Source organism: Podarcis pityusensis, assembly GCF_964106645.2.
Source record: "Podarcis pityusensis genome assembly, chromosome: 6".
Lineage (NCBI taxonomy): Eukaryota > Metazoa > Chordata > Lepidosauria > Squamata > Lacertidae > Podarcis > Podarcis pityusensis.
In genome coordinates, this window is record NC_138030.1 from 53549523 (window position 1) to 53573106 (window position 23584).

General features: G+C 44.1%; 1 protein-coding gene across 1 annotated transcript; it reads right to left on the reverse strand.

Moving 5' to 3' along the window:
* Positions 1-12417: 12417 nt before the first annotated feature.
* On the reverse strand, positions 12418-23237 carry PDZK1IP1 (PDZK1 interacting protein 1). The gene is made up of 4 exons (XM_081009598.1): positions 22979-23237; positions 16361-16469; positions 15344-15454; positions 12418-13689 (listed from the first exon to the last, which is right to left on the reverse strand). The coding sequence occupies exons 1-4, from the start codon at positions 23220-23222 to the stop codon at positions 13581-13583; spliced, it is 573 nt and encodes a 190-aa protein (XP_080865724.1). The 5' UTR covers positions 23223-23237; the 3' UTR covers positions 12418-13580.
* Between the last annotated feature and the right edge of the window lie 347 nt (positions 23238-23584).

A 23584-nucleotide genomic window follows, 5' to 3' on the forward strand; every position in this document is an offset into this window, starting at 1 on the left:
AGTGTTATAAGAAAACTGCACTGCTACTGAGCCATTGAAACAGGAAATTATAAGCTTGTGAATCTGGAAAAGTAGGTGGGAAGGTAACAAATATGTTTATTATAGGAAATGCATAACTTGGATATGAAAGAGGTGTCTGCTTCTAAGCTAACCTGTTAAGCCAGAATCCAAGGAAGCCATTCTTGCTCTTTTGTCCCCAAGACAATTTCTCATCTCGAGATCTGAATGAGGAAGTGAGGAGGGGTTTGGCAGTGAAGAGAGATGCAAGCTGAGAGTACCATTCTACTTCAAAGGAAAGAGGGTCAGCAGCACAGATCAAAGAACAGAGGCAGTCTAGAAATGGACATCTCCTCTGTGTGTTTTAGCCCCATGCAAAGCCTTATCTTAGCAAGTTGAGTCACACCACAAAAATCTGGCATGTTAGGCCATTCCTAATTACAATCACTGTGTAGATGGGTGGAAGAGGAAGAGATGGTGGAACATAGCAAGCTGCCCAGTAACCAGGTTCTCACAGTATTGTCTGTTCAGACTGGTAGCAGCCCTCAAACAGAAGTATTCACACAAAATTATGTTTGGGCCCTGCCTGGAAGACCAGAAGTTCCCTGCTCCTGAGCTAGATACAAACTAAAGAAGCAATCAGATAGTGGCCTGGTTCACACCTTACTAAAATACGGCAGGTTCTCCAGGTGTGGGGGATCGTGGCCGTTTTGCTCCTTCCCAGTTGTTCTGCTGATCAGCTGAGTCAATCCATGGCTTGTCATCTGAATGTGGGCTTGTGATTTAGCTCTCCCAGATTAACCAGGAGCTGTAAACCAAGACTTTGGCTGCAGCTCAGGCTTAGTTGAGAGACAGAGCTTGAGGTTGGAACCAAGGTTCTCACTTCAGCTTTCCTGTGCGGTGGCTTGACACATCACTCACCTTGCCAGTGAAGAATTGATTATCACCATTCAGCCCTCTCATCGAAACTTGGCCTCTGGTCTAGATGCTCTTAGTTTATTCAGACTGAGAAGAGTTTTCATATCAGCACTGCATACCGGTACTTATTCCCCCCCCCACCCTTTCCTACCACCTTCCCTGTTTTCAGATTGGCCACATGAGTGTGTTAACTCTCCAACACACTGAACTCAGCAGATAACATGGTAGTGGTTTCCCTGGTGACAGAATGACAAATTGCAGGCTTTGCTGCTCCTTTTCTTCCTCCTCCCTCCCTGGTTCATTTTCATGGTACCCAACTCCTGCAGCAAGGCAGAATGGGGCTGATAGGTGTCTGAATGAGCTTCATAGTCAGAGGCCATGGGCAACTGATTTCCGTTACTGTGGGCTATTGAAGATATATTCCTGCTGAGCTGCTTTGGAGGGGAAATGTAGCCCAAGAGGTCTGACATATAGTTCTTTTATAAAGAGAAATCTTGTTCTGTTGCATCCACTCGCTGTGTATAGACACGAAGATATCTCTCCTGCTGTTTGTGCAAATTATTTGGACTGATCCATACAATGAGCACACACATCACCTTTCTCTCCCCCTTAAAGAATTCTGGGCTAGATTTTATAATAACTGCTATATAAAATCCAGTTAAGCCCCATAAACAAAGATGATTGTAAATTGCATGGCTTTTATTTACACTCATTATCAACATACACACACCAGCTGGCAGTGCAATTTTTTAAAAAGTTAAGTTTTATATAATATGCTTTGATATGTTAATCTTGGAAAACTCCGACCTGTTTTCAGATACAGGTAGTGCTAAATAATGTGACTTATTTTTTTTATAGCCAGGCTAATCATGGTATTGTAGAGTTGGAAGGGATACCAAGGATCATCTATTCCAACCCCCTGCAATGTAGGAATCTCAACTAGATCATACATGACAGATGGCCATCCAACCTCTGCTTTAAAACCTCCAAGGATGGAGACTCCACTCCTTCTCGCCCTAATAGTTAGGACTGCTGTTCCTATCTAGCCTCAAAATCCCGGCAGGAATGCTGCTATAATCTTTTAAATTTGGACTTTAAAATATTTTAAGTAAACACCTAAATATGTCTGCTTCCTTCCTGCAATGATCCTTAACCATGTGGCTAACCATTTTCATTTCTCAGCCTTCTTTGTCAGGGTGTGTGGCTCTCGCTCTCTCTCTCTCTCTCTCTCTCTCTCTCTCTCTCCAATGCTGAGGTTTAGCTTTCTTTTCTAACTTGCCTGTATCTGTTCTGTGTTTATTTACTAACATATATACTATTAGTTAGTACAGGAGTCAGCAAACTTTTTCAGCAGGGGGCCGGTCCACTGTCCCTCAGACCTTGTGGGGGGCCGGACTATATTTTTGGGGGGGGGGGAATGAACGAATTCCTATGCCTCACAAATAACCCAGAGATGCATTTTAAATAAAAGCACACATTCTACTCATGTAAAAAAACACTGATTCCCGGACCGTCTGCGGGCTGGATTTAGAAGGCAGTTGGGCCAGATCTATACTATACTATACTATACTATACATATATGTTTTTATTGTATGTAAGCCACTCTGGGAGTCATTTTGGCTGAAGAGCAAGGCACAAATGCTCTAAATAAATACGTGCATAAAATGAGGTTTAAATGCTCTACACTTCCATGGCTTGGCAAGCTCAAAAATATCCTGGGGCCTGTAGTTGTTATGGGTGGTGAGAGTTGTTAGGAGATCCCTTCTGCCCCACACACACAGAACTACAACTCTCAGAGTGGTTTAGCAGCCAATCATTCATCCTAGTCAACTCTGGAAACTGAAGTTCTGTGAGGGGAATAGGGGTCTCCCAGCAACTCTCAGCACCCTTAAAAATCTGATCAGAAGGAATACGATACATACAGCCATCTTAAAAATGCACAATCCTGTGATGTACATTCGAAATGCAGTCAGAGGAAACTCAGCTGCTTCTTTGTAGCATTAATATTATAATCTGACAGTGGTTTGGATCTCTTAATAAGTGACAAATCCAAGCAAACCTATGCAAATGAGGAACTGGGTTTATTACATTTTCATTTCTAGTCAATCAAACAGAGCTGTCCCAAGATATTTTGCTCCCTGAGGCAGAGCGGAGAATCGCAGCCCACCCCACAAATAACAGTGCAAGGTTGGCTTATTTGCTTCGGCACCCAAGGCAGGAAATCCCACAAGCACCTCTCCCAACAAATTAAATAATAATTTGCTGCCCTTTCAGCTCCCTAGGGCAGCCACCGAGTGACTGTTGGGGAAACGGGACTGGCCAAAATCTCTCTTTCCCCCTGGTCACTGGATCTCTGGATTCAACCCACTAGAATACACTGTTCAGCTGAGGCTGCAATCCTAAAAATGCTTCTTAGGAATCAGTCCTGTTGAGCTCAATAGGACTCACCTCTAAATAAAGATGCATAGGATTGTACTGCATTAGAATGTTCCTCAGTATGTATTCAGATGTCAAGGAAATAAGCAACTATTCCATTTTTAAGACATCTGAAAGCAGCCTTGTTCAGGGAAGTTTTTAATATTTAATGTTGTATTGTTTTAAACTCAGCCAGATGGACGGGGTATAAATAAATTATTATTATTAGTAGTAGTAGTAGTAGTAGTAGTAGTATTTTGTCAATGTACTGTTTTTCCTTTCAAATCCCATCGACAAAACCAATAACTTTGAAGGGTGTCTTTTTTGGTTTTTCCTAAGATTTCATGTGAGGCATGAATTGCTGACCGATATTAGTAAAGATAATTTTTACTTCAGAGGGGGAGACATTCTCTGAAGGCTGCACTATGGCTTTCTGAAAATGCTCTTTTGAATCCAGGTGCTGGGAAATTCTCACAAACAAACCTTACCTTATGGGGTGCATTCATGCCTTTAAGAATACCAAAAGCCAGCTCCCAAATTGATAAGGAAGTCAATTTGCAGCCAGGAATTCCTTCTTGCAGTAGGACTTGCAGTGCTGGCTATTTCTAAAATGAAGCATTGGAAAAGCTGATGGGGAAGAATATAATGAGAACCTAATTGGAGGAGGTGTTATGTTTTAACTAATAAGGAAAGTAGCTTTTGTGTTTTCTCATTAATTGATGGAGAATTATATATACATACACATATGTATGTACATAAATCTATATAAAAATCTCTCAAAAGTTGTTGCTACGGCACTAATCTAATCCAGAGGCAGGGAACCTGTTGCCCTCCAGATGTTGGGCTTTCAACATCCCTGACCATTGGCCATGCTCACCAGGCTTTAAGGGAGTCCTAACAACATCCTGACGCAGGTGGCGCTGTGTGTTAAACCACAGAGCCTAGGACTTGCCAATCAGAAGGTTGGCGGTTCGAATCCCCGTGATAGGGTGAGCTCCCATTGCTCGGTCCCTGCTCCTGCCAACCTAGCAGTTCGAAAGCACTTCAAAGTGCAAGTAGATAAATACGGTAGGTACTGCTCCGGCGGGAAGGTAAACGGCATTTCCGTGCGCTGCTCTGGTTCGCCAGAAGTGGCTTAGTCATGCTGGCCACATGACCTGGAAGTTGTACGCCGGCTCCCTCGGCCAATAAAGTGAGATGAGCGCCGCAACCCCAGAGTCGGTCACAACTGGACCTAATGGTCAGGGTTCCCCTTTACCCCCTAAGAACATCCTAAGGGGCTCTGGTTCCCAATCCCTGGCCAAATCTATCACATCTTCTGGTGTTTTCCCCATAAATTGCATCTCATACATTAATGTCTAGGATGTCAGTAGCTTTGACATGATGCAAGAGAAAACTTGCAAAACGTAACCTTCCATTTAGGAATGAATCACGAGGAGAATGTTACGATCGAGCTTTTGTTGCTCTTTCACCCCGAGGAAGCGGTGGTTTCATCATTCTTCTGATTACAAAGCAAAGCAACCTCTTGGCAGTACGACAGAAGATAAACTAGAGAGATTAACAAAATGCAGTGGGCAACACCTGCCTTTGTCCAGGGTTTAAGGCACGCCCTCGCTGAGGACTCTGGGAGTTGAACCTGGGACCTTTTTCATGCAAAACAGATGCCAAGCTGTGGCCCTTCGCCCATATATTGTGCATCCATACCTTTTATCTAATGAGGAAATTAGCTTTTAGACCTGGCCATTGGCTGGCTGAGTCTTTTCTCATTAGTTGATGGAGAATTATATATATATATATATATATATATATATATATACCTGAGCAACCCAAGCTCAGTTGGTTAGAACGTGGTGCTGATAAAGCCAAGGTTGTAGGTTTGATCTCTGTAATGGGAGAGCTGGATATTCCTGCATTAGACTAGAGGATCCTGAGGGTCATTTCCATTAGGAAATGGTATGTCCTGCAGAGGACACCTAAGGTCTGTGAATAATAATAGCTTAAAGGTCCCGGGCCCTAAGGAAGCCAGACTACCAGGGCCAGGGCTTTTTCAGTGACGGCTCCAACCTGGTGGAATGCTCTGTCCCACAAGACTAGGGCCCTGCAGGACTTGATCTCTTTCCGCAGGGCCTGTAAGACAGAGCTATTCCGCCTGGCCTTCAATTTGAATTAGCCTGATCCTCTATTCCCTTTTCCCTTTCCTCTTCTATGAAGAAACCCTTTCTGGAACCCCACATTTACATTCTTCCCTGGTCTCCTTGCTGGCCCTAGTAGGACCAACTTGGCCAGTTAGCCCTGGTAATCATTGGATGTCTACTGACTGGTTTTTGTTTCCCCCCCTAAAATGACCCCTGAATTTTTGAATTCTATTGATATTGATGCTGCATTTTATGTTGTGTTTTATGCTGTTTTAAAGTCACATTTTAATCAATGTTTTATATTTGCTGTTAGCCACCCTGAGCCTGGTTTTTAAACCGGGAAGGGCAGCATATAAATAAAATATTATTATTATTATTATTATTATTATTATTATTACCTTGCTGAAAGTCTAGCATTTATGAGAGTGAGGCAATTGTCAGGTCTAGCCTCTGCTCCCAGGAGTAGCATAAAAGGCTTCTCTCCTTCCCCTTCCCTCTCATAGAATTGAGTGAAAAGTTTATGCTTATTGTGGGCAAGGAATGGGTGAGAGATTGAGGTGGTTGGAATGGGAGATAGACATCTAATTTTAATCACTCAAGTGTTAGGCCCAAATGGCTCCTTTTAGCATGGTTGGTGCTATTTCTGTACCTTCTTCGCCTTCTCCCTGCATCACCATGGTAACGATGGCTGCAACTCCAGCAGCCATTTTTCACAGAGGTCTGAGGGGATGGGCCATAAATCCAGCTAAACAAGCCTGCTAGGTTCCAGTTGCATTCATGACAAGGTTACATCACAGGATTGAGGAAGATGGATGTGCACATGTGAGTGCTTAGCGCCAAATTTTCTCTTTCTCTCTCTCATTTTTTTCGAAGTGCAAACAATAGAGCTAAAAGGTCGTGTATCAGTGAGATAATCGTCAGCGACGTGTCATTATTACATACTGTGCATTTATTATCTCTTGCTGCAGCCATGTCAGAGGCGGCTGCAGAGGGCTAGATAATTGGGTGCCTTCATGCAGATGGTTTATTATCAGTCTCTTCCAGGAGGAGGTTTAAGACAGTTAGTGATGCTGTTTGCTAGTTAAAGATTAGAGACCCCAGAGAATAATTAACAATCCCAAAAGCCAGTCTTTCTGCAGGATTCTTATGCCTCCACTCCCTCCACTGCCTTTTAATCTATTCATTCTAGCAGGTGTAATAAAGTGATAAGGAGAGGCTCAGGGGATGTTTGTTTGACTGCTTTTGGGTGTACAAACTACAAAGGATGGCATTTTATTTCTGTCTTTCCTTGGCACCAGCAGAAACTAGGAAAACTTTCATGCCCACTCTGTGTCTGTAAACACACACTGCTGCTGGCCAAGTTCTTGCCCAGAGACCACCTGGGCCACCAGCAGGCTTGCCCATTTCCATGGCATTGGGCAGGGGGGAGCGATTCATGTGTCTCCAGCAGCAGAGGCTTTCTGACAAAGTGGCAACCACACACAGCTGCAAAACTGCTCTTTTTGTTTATGAAGACACAAACGTTCAAACTGATTTTCCTATTTGGTGTACCAGAGACAATTGGATCTTCCATGCTTGGTAGGTAGCACAGTGTTAAGACTAGGTAGGCAAACATGACATTTGGGCAATAAAGCCGTTACCACCTGAATGTTTTCCATTAAAATATTAAATTAACTGTTTTTAAAATGTGGGAAAGCTCTCAACTTTCAAATCTAGTGAATAAATGATTGGTTGGGTTTGTGGCTCCATGGGAAATCTGTGGTACAATATTAGGGCTCTCCCCACCTCTTGAACATGTCCCCCATGGGTTCAGAATTCAGAATGCGGTAGCTAGACTGGTGACTGGGAGTGGCAGCCGAGACCCCATAACACCGGTCCTGAAAGACCTACATTGGCTCCCAGTACGTTTCTGAGCACAATTCAAAGTCCAGTATACATATAATGTATTTTTAATCTTTTGTTGGAAGCCACCCTGAGTGGCTGGGGAAACCCAGCCAGATGGGCGGGGTAGAAATACATTATTATTACAGTCTTATTATTTTATATTATTATTATTATTATTATTATTATTATTATGTCTACAAATACTGCAGTGGAGGACAAAAGAGGGACGTTCTAAACAGCAGCTGCTTTAAGGTATAGCAGCATGTAAAATCCTAGCCATGGCAGAAGACATTATCGAGAAAAGAAAAAGAAAATGGCCCAATATTGTATCACCAATTACAGTGGTACCTCGGGTTAAGTACTTAATTCGTTCCAGAGGTCTGTTCTTAACCTGAAACTGTTCTTAACCTGAAGCACCACTTTAGCTGATGGGGCCTCCTGCTGCCGCCGCGCCTCCAGAGCCCGATTTCTGTTCTTATCCTGAAGCAAAGTTATTAACCTGAAGCACTATTTCTGGGTTAGCAGAGTGTGTAACCTGAAGCGTATGTAACCAGAAGCGTATGTAACCCGAGGTACCACTGTATCCCTGAAAACCAATTTCTCTCCTATTAAGCAAGGTAAAAAAATTAAGCTAGCATTGTTAAAGGCATGCTATCTGGTCGGAGAACTGCTTTGCAAAATTTGGAGAAGTGTGAATTTCAAAGGATGGTTGCATTTTGGTCCATGCATTGTTTCCGGAAGTGTGGGTAAGGAGGGTTCACTTGAGAATGCAAATTACTCCCTCATCCCTACTTCCAACCAGTAGCAGCAGGCAGGGCTGCATGGATGGGTCTGCCTGGCTCTCCTGCCCTCCAAGGACCACTGCCTGTTACCAAGAGGGGAAAGGGCAAGGGAGTTAAGAAACGGGAGGGGTGTGGGCTTTCCGTGAGCACAGCATCAGGAACATAGGATTGGCTTCAGTGCTGCAACCTCACATGCCTTCCCTTTCTCTTCTCAGTAACTGGTACACAGCACTGGGGTGAGAGGAGTGTGGCGCAGCCACGCCATGTAGTTCTGCTGTCTTTTACTGCTTCCAGCTACAGTCCTCAAGTGGCATTTGTAGATGCAATATAACATACAGTGGTACCTCAGGTTAAGTACTTAATTCGTTCCGGAGGTCCGTTCTTAACCTGAAACTGTTCTTAACCTGAAGCACCACTTTAGCTAATAGGGCCTCCTGCTGCCACTGCACCACCGGAGCACGATTTCTGTTCTCATCCTGAAGCAAAGTTCTTAACCTGAAGCACTATTTTTGGGTTAGCGGAGTCTGTAACCTGAAGTGTATGTAACCTGAGGTACCACTGTACAGGCAAGTCTGTCTGTGACCTCTTTATTTAAATCGTCATCTAAATGTAAGAAAAGCAATATGTATGCAATTGCTGACCAATGCCATTAAATGACTTCAGGAGCCTAAAATCAGTTATGTGCCAAGTTCTCCCAACTCCCCAAGTAAATGTATCTATGTTGCGTGATCCACTCTGATTGTTCTTAACCTGCATTGCAGCATTGGCTTCCACTTTCTGAAATGTTTGGGAATGGAGTCACATGAGGGAATGGCATGGAATCACCTCCACTCAAAAGACATGTTGTGGCGAGAGAGCAGTGATAGAGAGATCAATCCTGAAGCCAAATACCTTGGCTGGTTAGTTAAAATTCATGCATGTGGCTTTCAGACAATCAACTCCCACTTCACACTTACTTAGCTTCCCATCGCACAGTTTGCCTTCTCATTGACCTATATATATGATCAGTCATTTCGGGTTACCTAGTCTCAGTCCTGTGACTTTTATAAGCTATGTTATCTATCAACACCCTTGATATTTCAGTCACCCTTCTGGCCTCTAGAGGGCAGGACTCCCACTCTTTTTAAGATTCTGGGTGTTGTCTCTGGGGCTGCCCAATATTCTTTATATTTATGTTTTTTCATCCATGAACCTTGGACTTCCTCCCACTCTGTCTCGTAGGATTACAAAAAATAAAGGAAGCTTTACAGAGTGGCCTTTTCATAGCTTCACGTGACAATTCATTTTCTGTATATAACTGACTAAATACAGTGTATGAAAGTTACAGGTAGGTAGCCGTGTTGGTCTGCTGTAGTCAAAACAAAATTTAAAAATTCCTTCCAGTAGCAGATTAGAGACCAACTAAGTTTGTTATTGGTATGAGCTTTCGTGTGCATCCACACTTCTTCAGTGCACACTTTTAAGGTGTTACTGGAAGGAATTTTTTTAAACATATGAAAGTTGGTGATTTGTGATGCAAATCCCACCTCACCTTGGTACTTGCATCCTCTTTGTCTGCCCAGCTCCTTTCTCTAGAGTAGAATCAACTACTTCATGGGCTGGAGAAGAGTACTCTTTTGCTTGTTTAACAGACTTGTATGCCCCTTTTGGCAAAACAGCACCAAGGCAATTATAGCAGTTTAGAACAATAAAAATCAAATCAATAAACTAAAAGGAGCATCAGAAAATGTGGAATGCCAGAGGAACAGACTCATGAAGAATGAGGCCATCAATATTGACTGGCAGGGATGTGCACAAAGTTTGTGGATTTTTTGAAATTGCTTATGAAATATCACATAACTCACTGGTTTGAATTAGGTGAAGAGCATGTTGGGTGCGTGGATAACCTTTCTTTCCTTTGCCAATTTCACAGTGAAGATACGGATATATAGATCACACAGAGAGACAGGAAGTGCCTGTATGTCTTCCCCTTTGCAGATTTGGGGACTGATTTCCATAGGAGCTCAAGGTTACCCCAGGGGTGTAGGAAGGGAGGTGCAGCCCGCCCCGGGTGTCATGCCTGAGGGGGTGACAAAATGGCACACTGCGGGGGGCAGCACTTACCGTGGGACCTGGCCTGCAGCACACCCGAGCCGCGTGTCTCTCTTGGAAGTGATGCGGTGGCTCAGGGCCCCGCACTGCCCAAAACGGCAGCGTGGGGCTTGTGTCCACCAGGCGGACTCCATGAGCAGCTCGCCATGGCACCTCCCTTGGCAGATTGCCATGGCACCCCCCCACACACACGTATCGCCACGGTGCCCCTGCGGGCAGTTCACCCCACTCCTGCAGCTCCAGGTACTGGAGCAGCTAGCTATGCCCCTGGGTTACCCATCTCCTTTGTACTGGTGCAAATCTTGGGTCCCCGCAGCTGATTTTTGGACAAGAGAAAAGATTGGGAATTCTAGTCCCAGGACTGCGTCATGTCTAGTATGCCCTTGAGCATAATACGTTCAATAAAACTTCTCACATAGCCTAGTAGAAAGTGCCTGTTAGAAACTCCAGAGACTGGGGAAAGGTCAGTCATGCTGCTAGGGATGGAAGAGAAATTTGTTTTGCCCACAGATGTCCTGGTCACAAACTTATTATGTACAGTAGACTGGGATGCAGCTATCAGTTGGCTTATGCACTTCACTATATTGTGTGATGCAGTTTTGGATCCCTCTAAAAATATGCAGAAAAGCATGTGTGTCATGTTTAAAGTGTGCACAAAATGCACATTTTATGTTGGGGCAATGTGCTGCAGAGAATACAAAAGTATATTTTATACTTTATACTTTTTTTCTGTATTCTGTATTTTCCTGTATTTTTTGAAACTTTAATAAATATCATTTTTATAAAAAAAAAGTATATTTTTTATCAGATGCAATTTAAATGCTTTTTTTTTAAAGTCCACAAAAATTGAATAAAATGGACCCATGATTTGGTGTGTGTAAAACTGACATGGAATGAAAATAGGCTGATCCTTCCACCCCTGTTCACCACCAAGAATACATAGAATGTAAGAGAATGTGACCTTGTTTACCCTCCCATCCAAATCAACAACTGAGTACTCTAGAGCATCTAGTTTTCTTCCATCTACCCCTTGCTGTGTTTTTGAGGCTTTGGCATGCACCACTGAAACATTTCCAAGTGTAACTTTGAACCCAGGATAATTGGAAACATTTTTTCTTACATAAAAGTGTTGATTGCCAAAACAGAAATCAATTGTTTGCTGTACAGTGGTACCTCAGGTTAAGTACTTAATTCGTTCCAGAGGTCCGTACTTAACCTGAAACTGTTCTTAACCTGAAGCACCACTTTAGTTAATGGGGCCTCCCGCTGCTGCCGCGCCGCCAGAGCACGATTTCTGTTCTCATCCTGAAGCAAAGTTCTTAACCTGAAGCACTATTTCTGGGTTAGCAGAGTCTGTAACCTGAAGCGTATGTAACCTGAAGCGTATGTAACCTGAGGTACCACTGTAATTGACTCTGACTCTCACCTATCATCCCATGTTACTTTTGTAACAAAAGGGAGGACAGGGGAGTCAGAAGTGCTATTCTGACAGAGGGCAGCGGAGCACACAGTTTAAGAAGAATTTGCTGAACTGTAGGCTATGAGTTGAGGGTGAATCTTGCTCATGCATTCCCATAAAATAGGACATACCATGTCTTCAAAAGGCTATAGTGTAGGAGTGAATAGAGCAGGACTGTAGTTCCTGAGCTATTTTAAGCCCCCCCCCCACACACAATTTTTAATAGATTCCACATCATTAATTCAAATGCAATGTGATTTTGACTTTAGAAATAGTTCTCTCCCATATTCTAGCATGCATTGACTGCATTTTTAAAAGACAACACTCCACTCCACTCCACTGTGTCAAATACTGCACAAAATTTGAATGAAAGAGGCTTTAAGGAAACTTCTAGTCCCCAGTATGAATGGGCAGCAGCCTTGTCCATCATCTCCATCTACCGGTATATGCCCTCTCTTCCAGCTTCACACAAGGATAGAAGCAGTGGCCAGCACCAACAGAGTCTTGGGAAGAGAGAATCACCCATACTATGGGATAACCTGGAGACAACCCAAAAAGCAATGATCTGGTAGGGTTGCCAGCACTTTAGTCATTTTGAGGAAGGAATAGTAACTAGGTTTGGGTTTGAATCACTGGGGAAGAAATGGTAAAAGAGATCCTGCGAACTTTTGAAACACAGGATTTTGTTACATCCTGCTTTGCAGGCTAGCTGGTGTGACTAGCTGAACACCCATACTGTAATTAAAAATTTCTTTATTGATTATTTAAACAATTAAAAATACACACAGTAATCCATTTTACATTGGAAAATTATACCTGGGATTTTGTTCCCACAATAAAACTGTTGACTTAAAAAATAATAATCAAGAGGTATCAGCCAACACTCACTTGCAGGTAACAAATCCTCCACACATTTGATACATACATGGAAAGAAAAGCAGATGATTCACATCTAAGGCTTGCATCTGAGTCACATAGGCTTTATTCATGCCCTAGTAGCTGATGTGTCCTTGTGGCAATTCCATAGCAGAGCAAGAATCAAATGAAGCAATCTGGTGGAGCATTACAGGCTTGAGTTGATAATACCTATTTACTGTTCCCATGTAGATGCTTTATTGTGAAGAAAGAGTAGTTTCTCACCAGGAAATTTCCAGGTGGGACATAGCAGTGGGCTACAGAGGACTTTCAAGGAGGTCTGTGTTTGCTGTCTATGGCAATCCAGCAAGAGCTGCTAAGAAGAAATAATAATTAATCTTAGGGGCATTGCTGGGTACTTAGAAGACTTGGGGCAAAAGTCTGTATGAAGTTTGCATGTGTTAGATGCAAATTCAGACTGGTTTTCACAGCCCCTTGCTTTGCTCTAAGGGTTTCCAGGCAGGATCTTCTGGGGTGAGGACCCTGTAGGTCCTCACAGATTATGATGGTGAGTGACTTTGCAGCACAACTAGGTGCCCTGTAAGCTAAATGGGTTTTTTGCGGGGGGGGGGGCTCAAAAGGGAGAGGGGCAGAAGATCCAGGGCCTAGTGCAAGAGACTTGGTTTCCGGCCCCCTGAATGTCCCTGGTGATTATGGAATAACACTAACAATCAGGTTTGGTAAAGATTCTGATGTTGGACTCGACATGATGTGCCAGTTTATCCCCCCCCCCCCCAAGAGGTGCACAGATGACCTCAAAACTTAACACAGGACTATAACAGCAACATGAAATCTGGTGTGGAAAATTTTTAACATAAAAAGAAATGAAACATAGGCTTCACTCAGCCAGCAGCCAATGCCTTGTAGTAAAGTGATTAAATCCATGCACAATAACTGATGTGCAGAACTGGTCCCTTGTATGGAGTCTATAATATGGGCAGGATAAGAAAAGACCAAGAAGTGAGGATGATGGTGATAAAGATGCTACATGCAAGTGGTAAGAACTTGAATATTGTTTTCACTATGACATTCAGTTGTGTTTCTGCACTCCAACTCGACTTTGTTTTCATAAACATGCGGGCCTTCTTCACTCCTGAAATATTAAGGGACAGAAAACACATATTATTTATATACTTCACTGCATCATACCCAGCTTCCAAGGAGAATGGCAGAATACGCATGGTTCTTTTTCCTTATTTTTATCCTAATTTTGTGCAGTCAGGCTGAAAGATCCCAGCAGACCCAAGTTCACACAGGTAAATTTTCTAGCAGAGCAGGGATTTGAACCCTTGAAGTAACTGTTACATCTCAAGTCAGAGCCAAGTAAAAGTGGTTTTCATGATGTTTGAAGCATCTGTTTTATGAAATTGAAGCCTGATGCACAGATGCACTAAGGATGGCTATGCACACTCATCCTTTTTTAGAAACAATGGTTCCAATGCAGGGCTGTCAAACAAGAGGCTCATAGGCCAAGCAATGCATTTTGGGATTCCACTTCCAGTGTGGCCTACGGCACCCCTATTGCACCCCAAGCTATTCAAGCTCTTTTCAGATATCCAGAGTCAACCAATAGAGTCGGGCTACAAAGAGAGAGAAAATGAGTCAGCAGTGGCTGATACTATGTGCTTTCCTTCCATGTTCTTGAAACTGGCAGGGCACGTGTCAAGGAAACAAGAGAATGAGGAAAGGTGTGGTGATTTGTTATTGGGAAAGGCAACATGGATTACAGAGCTGTTTCAGATTTGCAGGGTGGAGGAGGCCACAGTTTTGAAAGACAAAGCAGTGACACGTGGGGATTTTCTTTTTTAACATAATGTTCTTTAATTAAAAGAACTCTCAGAGTGGTTTGCAGAAGTAAAATACATATTAAACCAACACAGAGATAATAGGGCAGAAGGGTACAGTGCTAGAGTTCCAAGAAAGCCTGAACAACAAAATAGCTTTTATCAAACAGTGGAAGCCTGTGTCTTCTGAATAATAGTGGGGAGGATGTTCAGAGGCAGACACCAGCATGGGGAGGGCCACTTCCACTTGCCACACGACACTCAGTAAGACACAGTGTAATTAGCAAGGTTTCCTCTGATGAGCTTAATGATTACTGGGTCTGTGTAGGGGAAGGTGGTCCTTTAGTATCCCAGAAACCAGAGACCCTGGGAAACATCCTGTGTTTCCCAGTACTCCTTGTGTCATGCTATGGCACCACACCAGGTGCAAGGGAACGAAGGTGGCCTCACACAGAAACCTCCATTGAGAGCTTCATGGAGCTAAGGGAAAGGAGAGTTGTCAACACCAAGGAGGTGCTCAGAAGTGAGCCAGGAGGGTTATAATTAGGATCAGTGGAGAGATTTCAGCAGCATGATGGGAATGGGTGGCACCTTGGAGTGGAAAGGTGGGGAGCATTTTTAGAGGCCAGTTTTTCATGTCTATTCGCAAGACGTTACATCTTGTAACTGGGAGTGAATTATGCAAGCTTTCTGATGCCATGAACTGCCGTGAGCACGGTCTGCTATGGAAAGGCTGCATGCAAATGGAAGGTGATGAGCGTGTGCATAGACCCCTTTCACATGCTGTTAAAATGTACAGGTGGAGAGAGAGGGTGTGGCTCCTGCATGCATTGGTGGTGGAGGAGTTCGCTCTGGTGACCCTGTGGCCTCTCCTCATGCAATCTGTAAATGTGGGGAAGGAGTAATCTGAATCCCGCTTTTAGTTAGTTATGCTTTTTTGATATATATAAATATGAAACTAACCTGAAGTCCGCTGCAGTTGTTGAATACCTCCCTTCTGACCCATTTGAAACGGGCATCTCTTCTTTGTTGCTGCTCATGGAGATTGCTTTGTTTTTCTCCTCAAGGGAATCACTGTGGAAATAATCAGAAGGTACACTAGGAGACCAGAAGGATAGGTCTTGTGTTCAATTCAATCACATTGATCCTACACTTGAATGCCTCTCTTTCTTTCTTTCTTTCTTTCTTTCTTTCTTTCTTTCTTTCTTTCTTTCTCTCTTTCTTTCTTTCTTTCTTTCTTTCTTTCTTTCTTTCTTTCCTCCCTTCTCTCTCTCTCTCTCTCTCTCTCTCTCTCTCTCTCTCTCTCTGATTTATAACCTGTGCCTTCAGGACCCAAAAGCACCCCCATTATAATAAAATAATGATAAACAACAATAAAAGTCTAGCAGCTATCACAATAAGGCACAGCAATGAAAACACACTATCATCAGTATAAGAACACATCAAGGTTAAAAAGGCTTGCAAAGTAGAAAAGATTTTTCCTTCTCTGGGGAGGGCATCTCACAGGCCAGGGGCCATCACTTGAAAGTATTTCTCCCACGTAACTGCCCACCTCAGCTTGGATGCCATGGGCTACTGAAGAAAAGTATCAGAGGAATATCTCAGTATACAGACAGACTGGTAAGGGGTACTTAAGGAAGGAAACATTTGACTATAATTTATTTATTAACTTTTCGTCTCATCCTTCCTGCCAAAAGAACCAATACAAATGTTGGTGTGATTTAAACATAGTGGGGACAGTAGAAGGAAGATTTCAACCCTACTCCACCAGCACTGCAGTCCCAACCCTTTTTTTTTTCTTTTCTTTTTTTGAGGGGAGAGGGGTAAATGCACTTGCTTTACATATTTTTAAAAGGGTGCAATCCAGTCAGGTATCTACTGACATCGCATCTCGTTTTGTCCCAAAGCAGCCCGATACATCAACACAGAAGCCATACAACCATCTTTGGCTGGAATAATGACAGTGGTGGTGGTACTTACTTGTTGTCCTGGCACCATAACCTATTGACAACAAAGGCAACCATTGCCAAAACCAAGAAGACAGTAACTGCAATGGTGCCCTGCACCCATGGCTGGAGGCTTCGCTGAACTGTCAAGAAAAGGGATGAAAACAAGTTTATTGTGGCTCCCAGTACTGGTAGTCTAGCTAGTTCTGTATTAGGCATGCAACACTATGCTCACCAACTTGGTGGGAAGGGTTCATAGTTGACTGAAGGAACATCTGTTCTGAATGCAGAAGATCTTTAGTACAATTACTGAAACAGTGCAAGATCTGAAACAGTGCAGAATCCCTGCCAGCCAGTGTAGAGTAGGGGGTTGGAAACCTCAGAACCAAGGTGGCCCTCTGAACTTCTTTCTCTGGCCTTCTCTCCCCAAGCCATCTCCCCCACCAGCCCTGTGTTCCACCCTCCTGTGTGAAATACTTGAGCACAACATCACCCGTGGCTTCCAGCAACTGGTCTTCAGAAGCACTACAGCCTCCAACCATGAAGGCAGAGAGCATAGACATTATGGCTAGGACGCATTGCTAGCCTTCTCCTCCATGAATTTGTCCAAGCCACTTTAAATCCTCACTCACAATGTGGGCCCTGCAAGGTTGGCCAGAAAGAAACGTGCCCCCTGGGTTGAAAAAGACTCCCCATTTCCAGTGTAGGCAATACTGAGCCAATACTGGCCTGGCTTGTTGTAATGCAACTTCTTATGTTCCCAACTGTAATTTATCTGGGCAGGGTCCGTTTCTGTTTAGTGACAAACTTACTGCTGCTGCCTAATCAAATTAAATAGAAGTAGCAGTATCTAAATAGCAGTACATGTGCATAAATCAAAAAGATTACAATCTATGCTTCCTCTGCCATAGATGCATTTCTTCCCCTTGTTATATTTTCACACCCTAGACAAGTCCCAAGGCAATTGAATATGGGGAATGCCGTGGCAACATGCAATTCATATTCTTAGCTGGCAGAGATCTCTCAGAAAGCAGTCACGTCTCATCTCCCACCAGGTATCATGCTCATCCAGAAACCTGGTTATTAATTCTGAATCAACCTGTGAGGTGTTTGTTCTTTTTTTTCCCCCTCAGCCTTCCCCCAATAGTTCTGATATTAAGTAGAACTAAAAGCATTTATTTTTGGGGGGGGAGTGTTAAATAAATTCTCTTGGGTCAAACTTTCATGGGGAAAGCCAAATTTACATCCCCCTGATTTAAGTATGTAAGAGTCAGGCTGACCCAAGGTACCGTACTTTGTTGATTAAGAGGAAGGACAAGGTCATCCCCACCAACTCCATGCACAGAAACAGTTGATGGGCAGTTGAATCTTGCTTCAGCGCTTGCTGCCTTAGGGTGGAGCAGCACCAACGCAGAGTGCAAACAAGGACCCCAGCACACTTTGTGTTCATTTGGCTTTTCTTCACTTTCGGTGTGAAGTGCCTTGTGGGAGAATTTGTTCAGGAGCAAAATCTACTTTAAAAAATAAATAAATAAAAATCCTGGCTGGCCTTCAGTGTTGGCCATAGAAATTATTTCACATAAATAAATCATAGAAGTTACCTTAAAGGTAATCTAATCTAGCGTTTTGAGCAATGGCAGTCCAGCTCCCATGGCCCCATCTGATCTGTGCATTTAAAACACCATACCAATTCCCAATACTTGGAACTGCAGTTTCTTAACATTGCTGAGAGTTGTTAAAGGTAAAGGGACCCCTGACTATTAGGTCCAGTCGTGGCCAACTCTGGGGTTGCGGCGCTCATCTCACTTTATTGGCCGAGGGAACCGGCGTACAGCTTCCGGGTCATGTGACCAGCATGACTAAGCCGCATCTGGCGAACCAGAACAGCACACGGAAACACTGTTTACCTTCCCGCCAGAGACCTATTTATCTACTTGCACTTTGACATGTTTTCGAACTGCTAGGTTGGCAGGAGCAGGGACCGAGCAACGGGAGCTCACCCCATCGCAGGGATTCGAACCTCTGACCTTCTGATGTTAGGAAGCCTCTATTCCCCTCACAGAGCTACAGTTCTCAGAGTGGTTTAGTAGCCAATTCCTCTTCCCAGGGAACTCTGGGAACTGTAGCTTTGTGATTAGGTGTCTCCGAACAACTCTCATCACCCTTAACAAGCTACAGTTCTCAGAAGTCTTTGGAGGAAGCTATGGGTGAGATTCATCTAACGAGCCCCATGTTCAGAAGCCCTGCTTGTCCCCTCTTCCCTATATGTGCCCCCCGAAATTGGCTAAAGGGTGTTGGGAGAATCTCCCAGAATAGCACACAGGGGAAAGAGAGGGCAGATCATTCACCCTGGGAGGAGGAGGAGGAGTTTGGATTTGATATCCCGCCTTTCACTCCCCTTCAGGAGTCTCAAAGCGGCTAACATTCTCCTTTCCCTTCCTCCCCCACAACAAGCACTCTGTGAGGTGAGTGGGGCTGAGAGACTTCAAAGAAGTGTGACTGGCCCAAGGTCACCCAGCAGCTGCATGTGGAGGAGCGGAGACGCGAACCCAGTTCCCCAGATTACGAGACTACCGCTCTTAACCACTACACCACCCTGGCAAGCTGCAATGCTTGCACAGTTGGAACATTCATCATAGCTCAAAGTGATTTCCACCCCATGATTGTTCATGCAGATGGGGCCAGTGTAAGACTACAATATCCCAGGTAAGCAGCCATCCAGCCACAGAAGGAAAATAAAAAGATCGGAGGTAGGGAAGTAATCCCTCCTCTAGAATTTTCTGCCAAAAGGAAGTGCTTTGCATTCCGTGTTACGGTAAAACCGCAGCCCTGCCAGTGTTGACAAACACTTTCTTCTCTAAGAGGGCAGGTGGCCCTTTCGCAAGCTTCTTATGACTACCTGTCCCAGCCCATTCATGTTTTGCTGCCCTCTCAAAACCACTTTCCTGGAACAGAAAATGCCCAACCTTTGCCTCACCCTGAATAGAAATCAGACTGTGTTCTCCTCATGCTGTAATCTGTCACTAATTGTTAGGTCGTCCCAAAGAGGAGGATGGTGACTTGGTACACAATAGGCCTGTCAAAAGTGGGGCCAATGTTCCCAGACTGGAATGTTCAACTGAAACTAAAATTTGCAAACATCTCCTTACAGAACTCACTTGACTCTCCTCAGTTTGGAACCGCTGAGCTTTGAATGCTCAGTTAAGTCAATACCTTCTGAAGTGGCAAAGGCCTCCCCTCCCATGTTTGAAATCAGATTCCAGGAGCCTAGTTGCTCAGTAGTCCTCAAACATCTGTGGAATTCTCCATGGGAGGAGGTTCAAAGCTCCAAACAGGGCTACGTGAGGACTGGTGTTCTCCCTTGGTTAATGCTGGACTACAGCAGCTGATGAAAGACAGTCCAAAGGTCTCTCCTGCCATTTTACATCTTGCCTTCCTTTAGGAAGTAGAAGAACATCATTCTGCCCTTTGACTGACACATGCATTGCAATAAAGGAAGCTCTTCTCCTTGGCATCTGGCCACCTTATGCAGAATTAAAATTGGAATTAAATCAAAGGGCACTGGAGGCATTCGTCACTCACCACCATCCTATAGAAATCCTACCCTCTTGTTTTGTCTCCCAACAGATCTAACAGATCATCCAGATAATGTCCAGATAATGTTCAACAGGAAAGGAAAAGGTGCACTGTGTCAGAGGTGCTTGTAGGACAACAGTTGGGTTTTGAGTAAATGCACCTAAAGGATTGCCAGCTTCTAGCAGAGCCCATATACGTTTAACAGCTATGTGACTGGCAGACGGTACCAAGTTAGTGTCAGCACCTGGTATCCTTGGGCAGCTGTTTCCTTGCAGGACTCGCTACTGATGCCAGTCCTGGATAACATGCCCCTGCCCCCACCCACCATTTACTTTTCCCACAATGTCCCAAGGTAGCAGCAGACAAACATGAGGAAAACAGAAAACAGGGAGGGAATGAGGTCTCATAGTTTACAATAGCAAAAGACTTCTTGGGCAGGGGAAAATATAGAACAGAAATGAGGGGGGCTTTTATGAAAGTTTATTGTGAATCAGGTCCATTTTTTGGCCATTTCCCACATATCTTTGGGAAAGAGTGGCAAACTATCTGCGAGGGGTGGCTGCCTAGAAAGATGAGGAACATGTCGCCATTGGCAAAGCAAATCCAGAATTCCTTTCTCTCACCCAGACATGTGCAACAGACCAGAATGCTGATGGAGAATGCATTTAGATGTACATCTGCATAGGCATCTGCATGGACATGGCCACCCTCATTTTCCCCAACTAGTTACTGGTATGTGCAACTAGGTCTGATTAGAAAGTGAAAATTTGCTGTGTGCTTTCCTGGTGATGCTATGAATGAAACTGACATCATGGTAGAGCAGGACAGAGGGTGTTCCCTAGCAATCTGTGCAACAGGAAAACTTCTCCTGTCTCCTTCTGAGTGAGGACAATGAGAGGGATCCATTTGCTCTCAGTGACACTGTCCTGTAGCTAAATCTGATTGGCTATGTGGCACCATGGTTTCATCATGTCACAGTGTGATCCCTAACTGGAATGGATCATACAATAAAAAAAGTCACAGAAATGCCATAATGAAAAAGCAGCAGCACATTGGAGCAGGCATGGGGTGTGGCAAGGGAGGGAGAGAGTAATGAAATGCCATTTGTGATAGACTGCCTCATTTATTTATTTTTTAAGAGAACCTTTTGTAAATTTAGCACAACTCTAGCAAAAATACAGCTGAAAAACTTCCTGAGTTGCAAACCAGAGAACGACAGCTCTGCCATGTGCCCTGCAGTGTGGGCTCTGCAGCTACCTGCCTTCTACTTGATTAGTGCACACAGGTAAATAGTCCTTTTAAGGGTTGGCACTTTCAGCCCTGTCAGCCCATCTACTCAATGAAACAGCATTTACAAGGCAAAGAATGCAAAGACCTCCTTCATGATGAAGGTAGGTAAAAAAGTGCAATAAACAAAGCTAGGTGATGTGCTGCTTTAGCACCTGCAGGCCGGCCAAAATCTGTGCCAAATTCCTCCCAGCCAAAGAGGACTTTAGAAGCCCTGCCAAGGCCAGTATGGGCGACATAGTCTGACTATTAGATTGTGGAAGTACTAATGAGCCACAACCTGTGCAATCTTGCAGTTCTTTGTAGCAGGAAAACGCCCTGCCTTTCCAGTTTGGAGCTCAACCACAGAGCCAGCCAGCTGCATGGGAAACTGCTGCTTGGACACATCCTGCACAAAGACTGCTGCCTGGCTGTGTTCAGTGCAAGCTGTCTTACTCCACAGCTTCATTCTAGCTGTTTCATTGGACAGGACATGGTGTCTGCAAAAAGTTTTCATACCTAATTGCTGCTGATGTTTCTGGCTTACATCTTTTATAGTGTGTGGCATCCTTCTTGATTTGCGTATGCATTTATTTGTTGATTAATTCTGTATCCCACCTTCCCTCCCAAAGGAGCCCACATATGCATCAGAGCTGGAAAGAAGAGAGCTTCCATGGTCAGGTGGAACATATCTGCAGATTTTTTTTCCCTCAGAAGTATTTGCAGGGATCCTTACATTCCACTCAGCAGTGCAAAATAGAAGTGAACAGAAGTCTTCCTATGTTGATGTTGGGAATACTCTTCCTGCAGGTTTTTGGGATTTTTAAAATTTCCTCCCATCTTAATTTTGCACTTAACATGAAGGGTGCTGCTATTCAAAGGTGTCAGGGAGGTCAGGCATGGGTGAAGAGGACAAGCATTGGTGGTGTATTGTTCACCTGTGTCGCAAAGCAGCCTCACCCCTGAAGATTCAGCTTGCTTGACAAATGCACAGAGCAAGTGACCAAACAAAAATGGCAGTGGAAATAATCTGGCACTCCCACAGCTGTGCTGCAACAGCTCTGACCTCGCCATCACCCTGCTCCACCCCAGCCCAGCTATAGTGAGCCCAGTGTGGGAGGGTAGCTTTGCAGCTCTGCCCGCCATGACACTGGCCACAACTACTGCTTATGTTCAGCAGGTGGCTGCATCATGTGCCCTCCTCAGACCATGCCCAGGGACATAAGGCTGTCTGGATGCTCCAGCATCACTTCATTAGTTCATGCTGGACAACCACAGTTCCTTTTGGTTTGCTTAACAGAGACATCTTAGCTCATGCCTGCCCAGAAGTCATGGTCTGTTGTGCCCTAGCAGCTTCCCCAAACTCCAGTGGAGTGGAGGCTGGCTGTGGATATTCAGTGGTAAACTAAAGGAAGGGAAGAAAACTCTGCAAATTCTATTTTTCCACAGTCAAGGAGAAGGATGGATGAAAGAGATGGAAAGAGATGAGATGAGGGGAATATGGGTGAAGAGACAGCTATGCACATTCAGATTTAAAAAAAAAAAATCAAAAGCCTATGATGAAGGAGGAAATAAAGCAGGCCAGTGAATGTAACAATGGAAGATTTTGTCCAAATAAACACAGCTAGCATTAAGCAATGCTGGTGTTGGTTTCATGGTGTCATAATTGTTATAGTAGAAAGCAAAAAACTTCGGGCATAAATTCAAGTATATACTGTAGAAGCAGAATAAATGTCAAAACAAAAGAGGTCAAATATGAGCTGGGAAAGGTGAAGAAGAATCAGCATCTGCCAGAAAAGAAATCTGTTACCTCTTTGGCAGTTCACAGGTTCCAAAGCGACCAAGAGACAAAAGGTCACAGCCAGAGCAGCATTCATTTCGGTGGTGTGGGAAGAGACTTTGCTGATCAGCGCCTTGATTTGTTTGCAGAGGCTCCGTGGACTTGTTCCTTCTCTGAGGAATGCAGGAAGGCAAAATGTGAAATCCGAAGACCCAAGGTGTATTTGGGCACGCCTCCCTCCCGGGTAATAAGCCTGGTAGATGATCAAGCCCATTAATTGGAGGGTTGCCATGCACCAGCAGCTATGCAAATGGAGCAATTCCAGAGCATTTTAGCAACTTAAGGAGGGACAGGATTGTTTTTACTTGCTGCCTCTTTGCTCCATCACACATCAGGTTGTTATGCAGCTCACAGAACTTCATCTTGACTTTCCAGCACCTCGTTAATGGCTTGGAAAGAGTACAGAAAAGAGAAAAGGGGCTCTTTCTTTGGCCCATACCCCACTGTCCCCTTCTGGTGCTGCCCATGGATAAAGTACAGATCCAAATACAGATCAGACACAACTCTGCTAAGCTTCAGTAAGGTAGTCTCCTTGTGTACCTTCAGACCATAGCCTAAGACACATTTTCAAAAGAT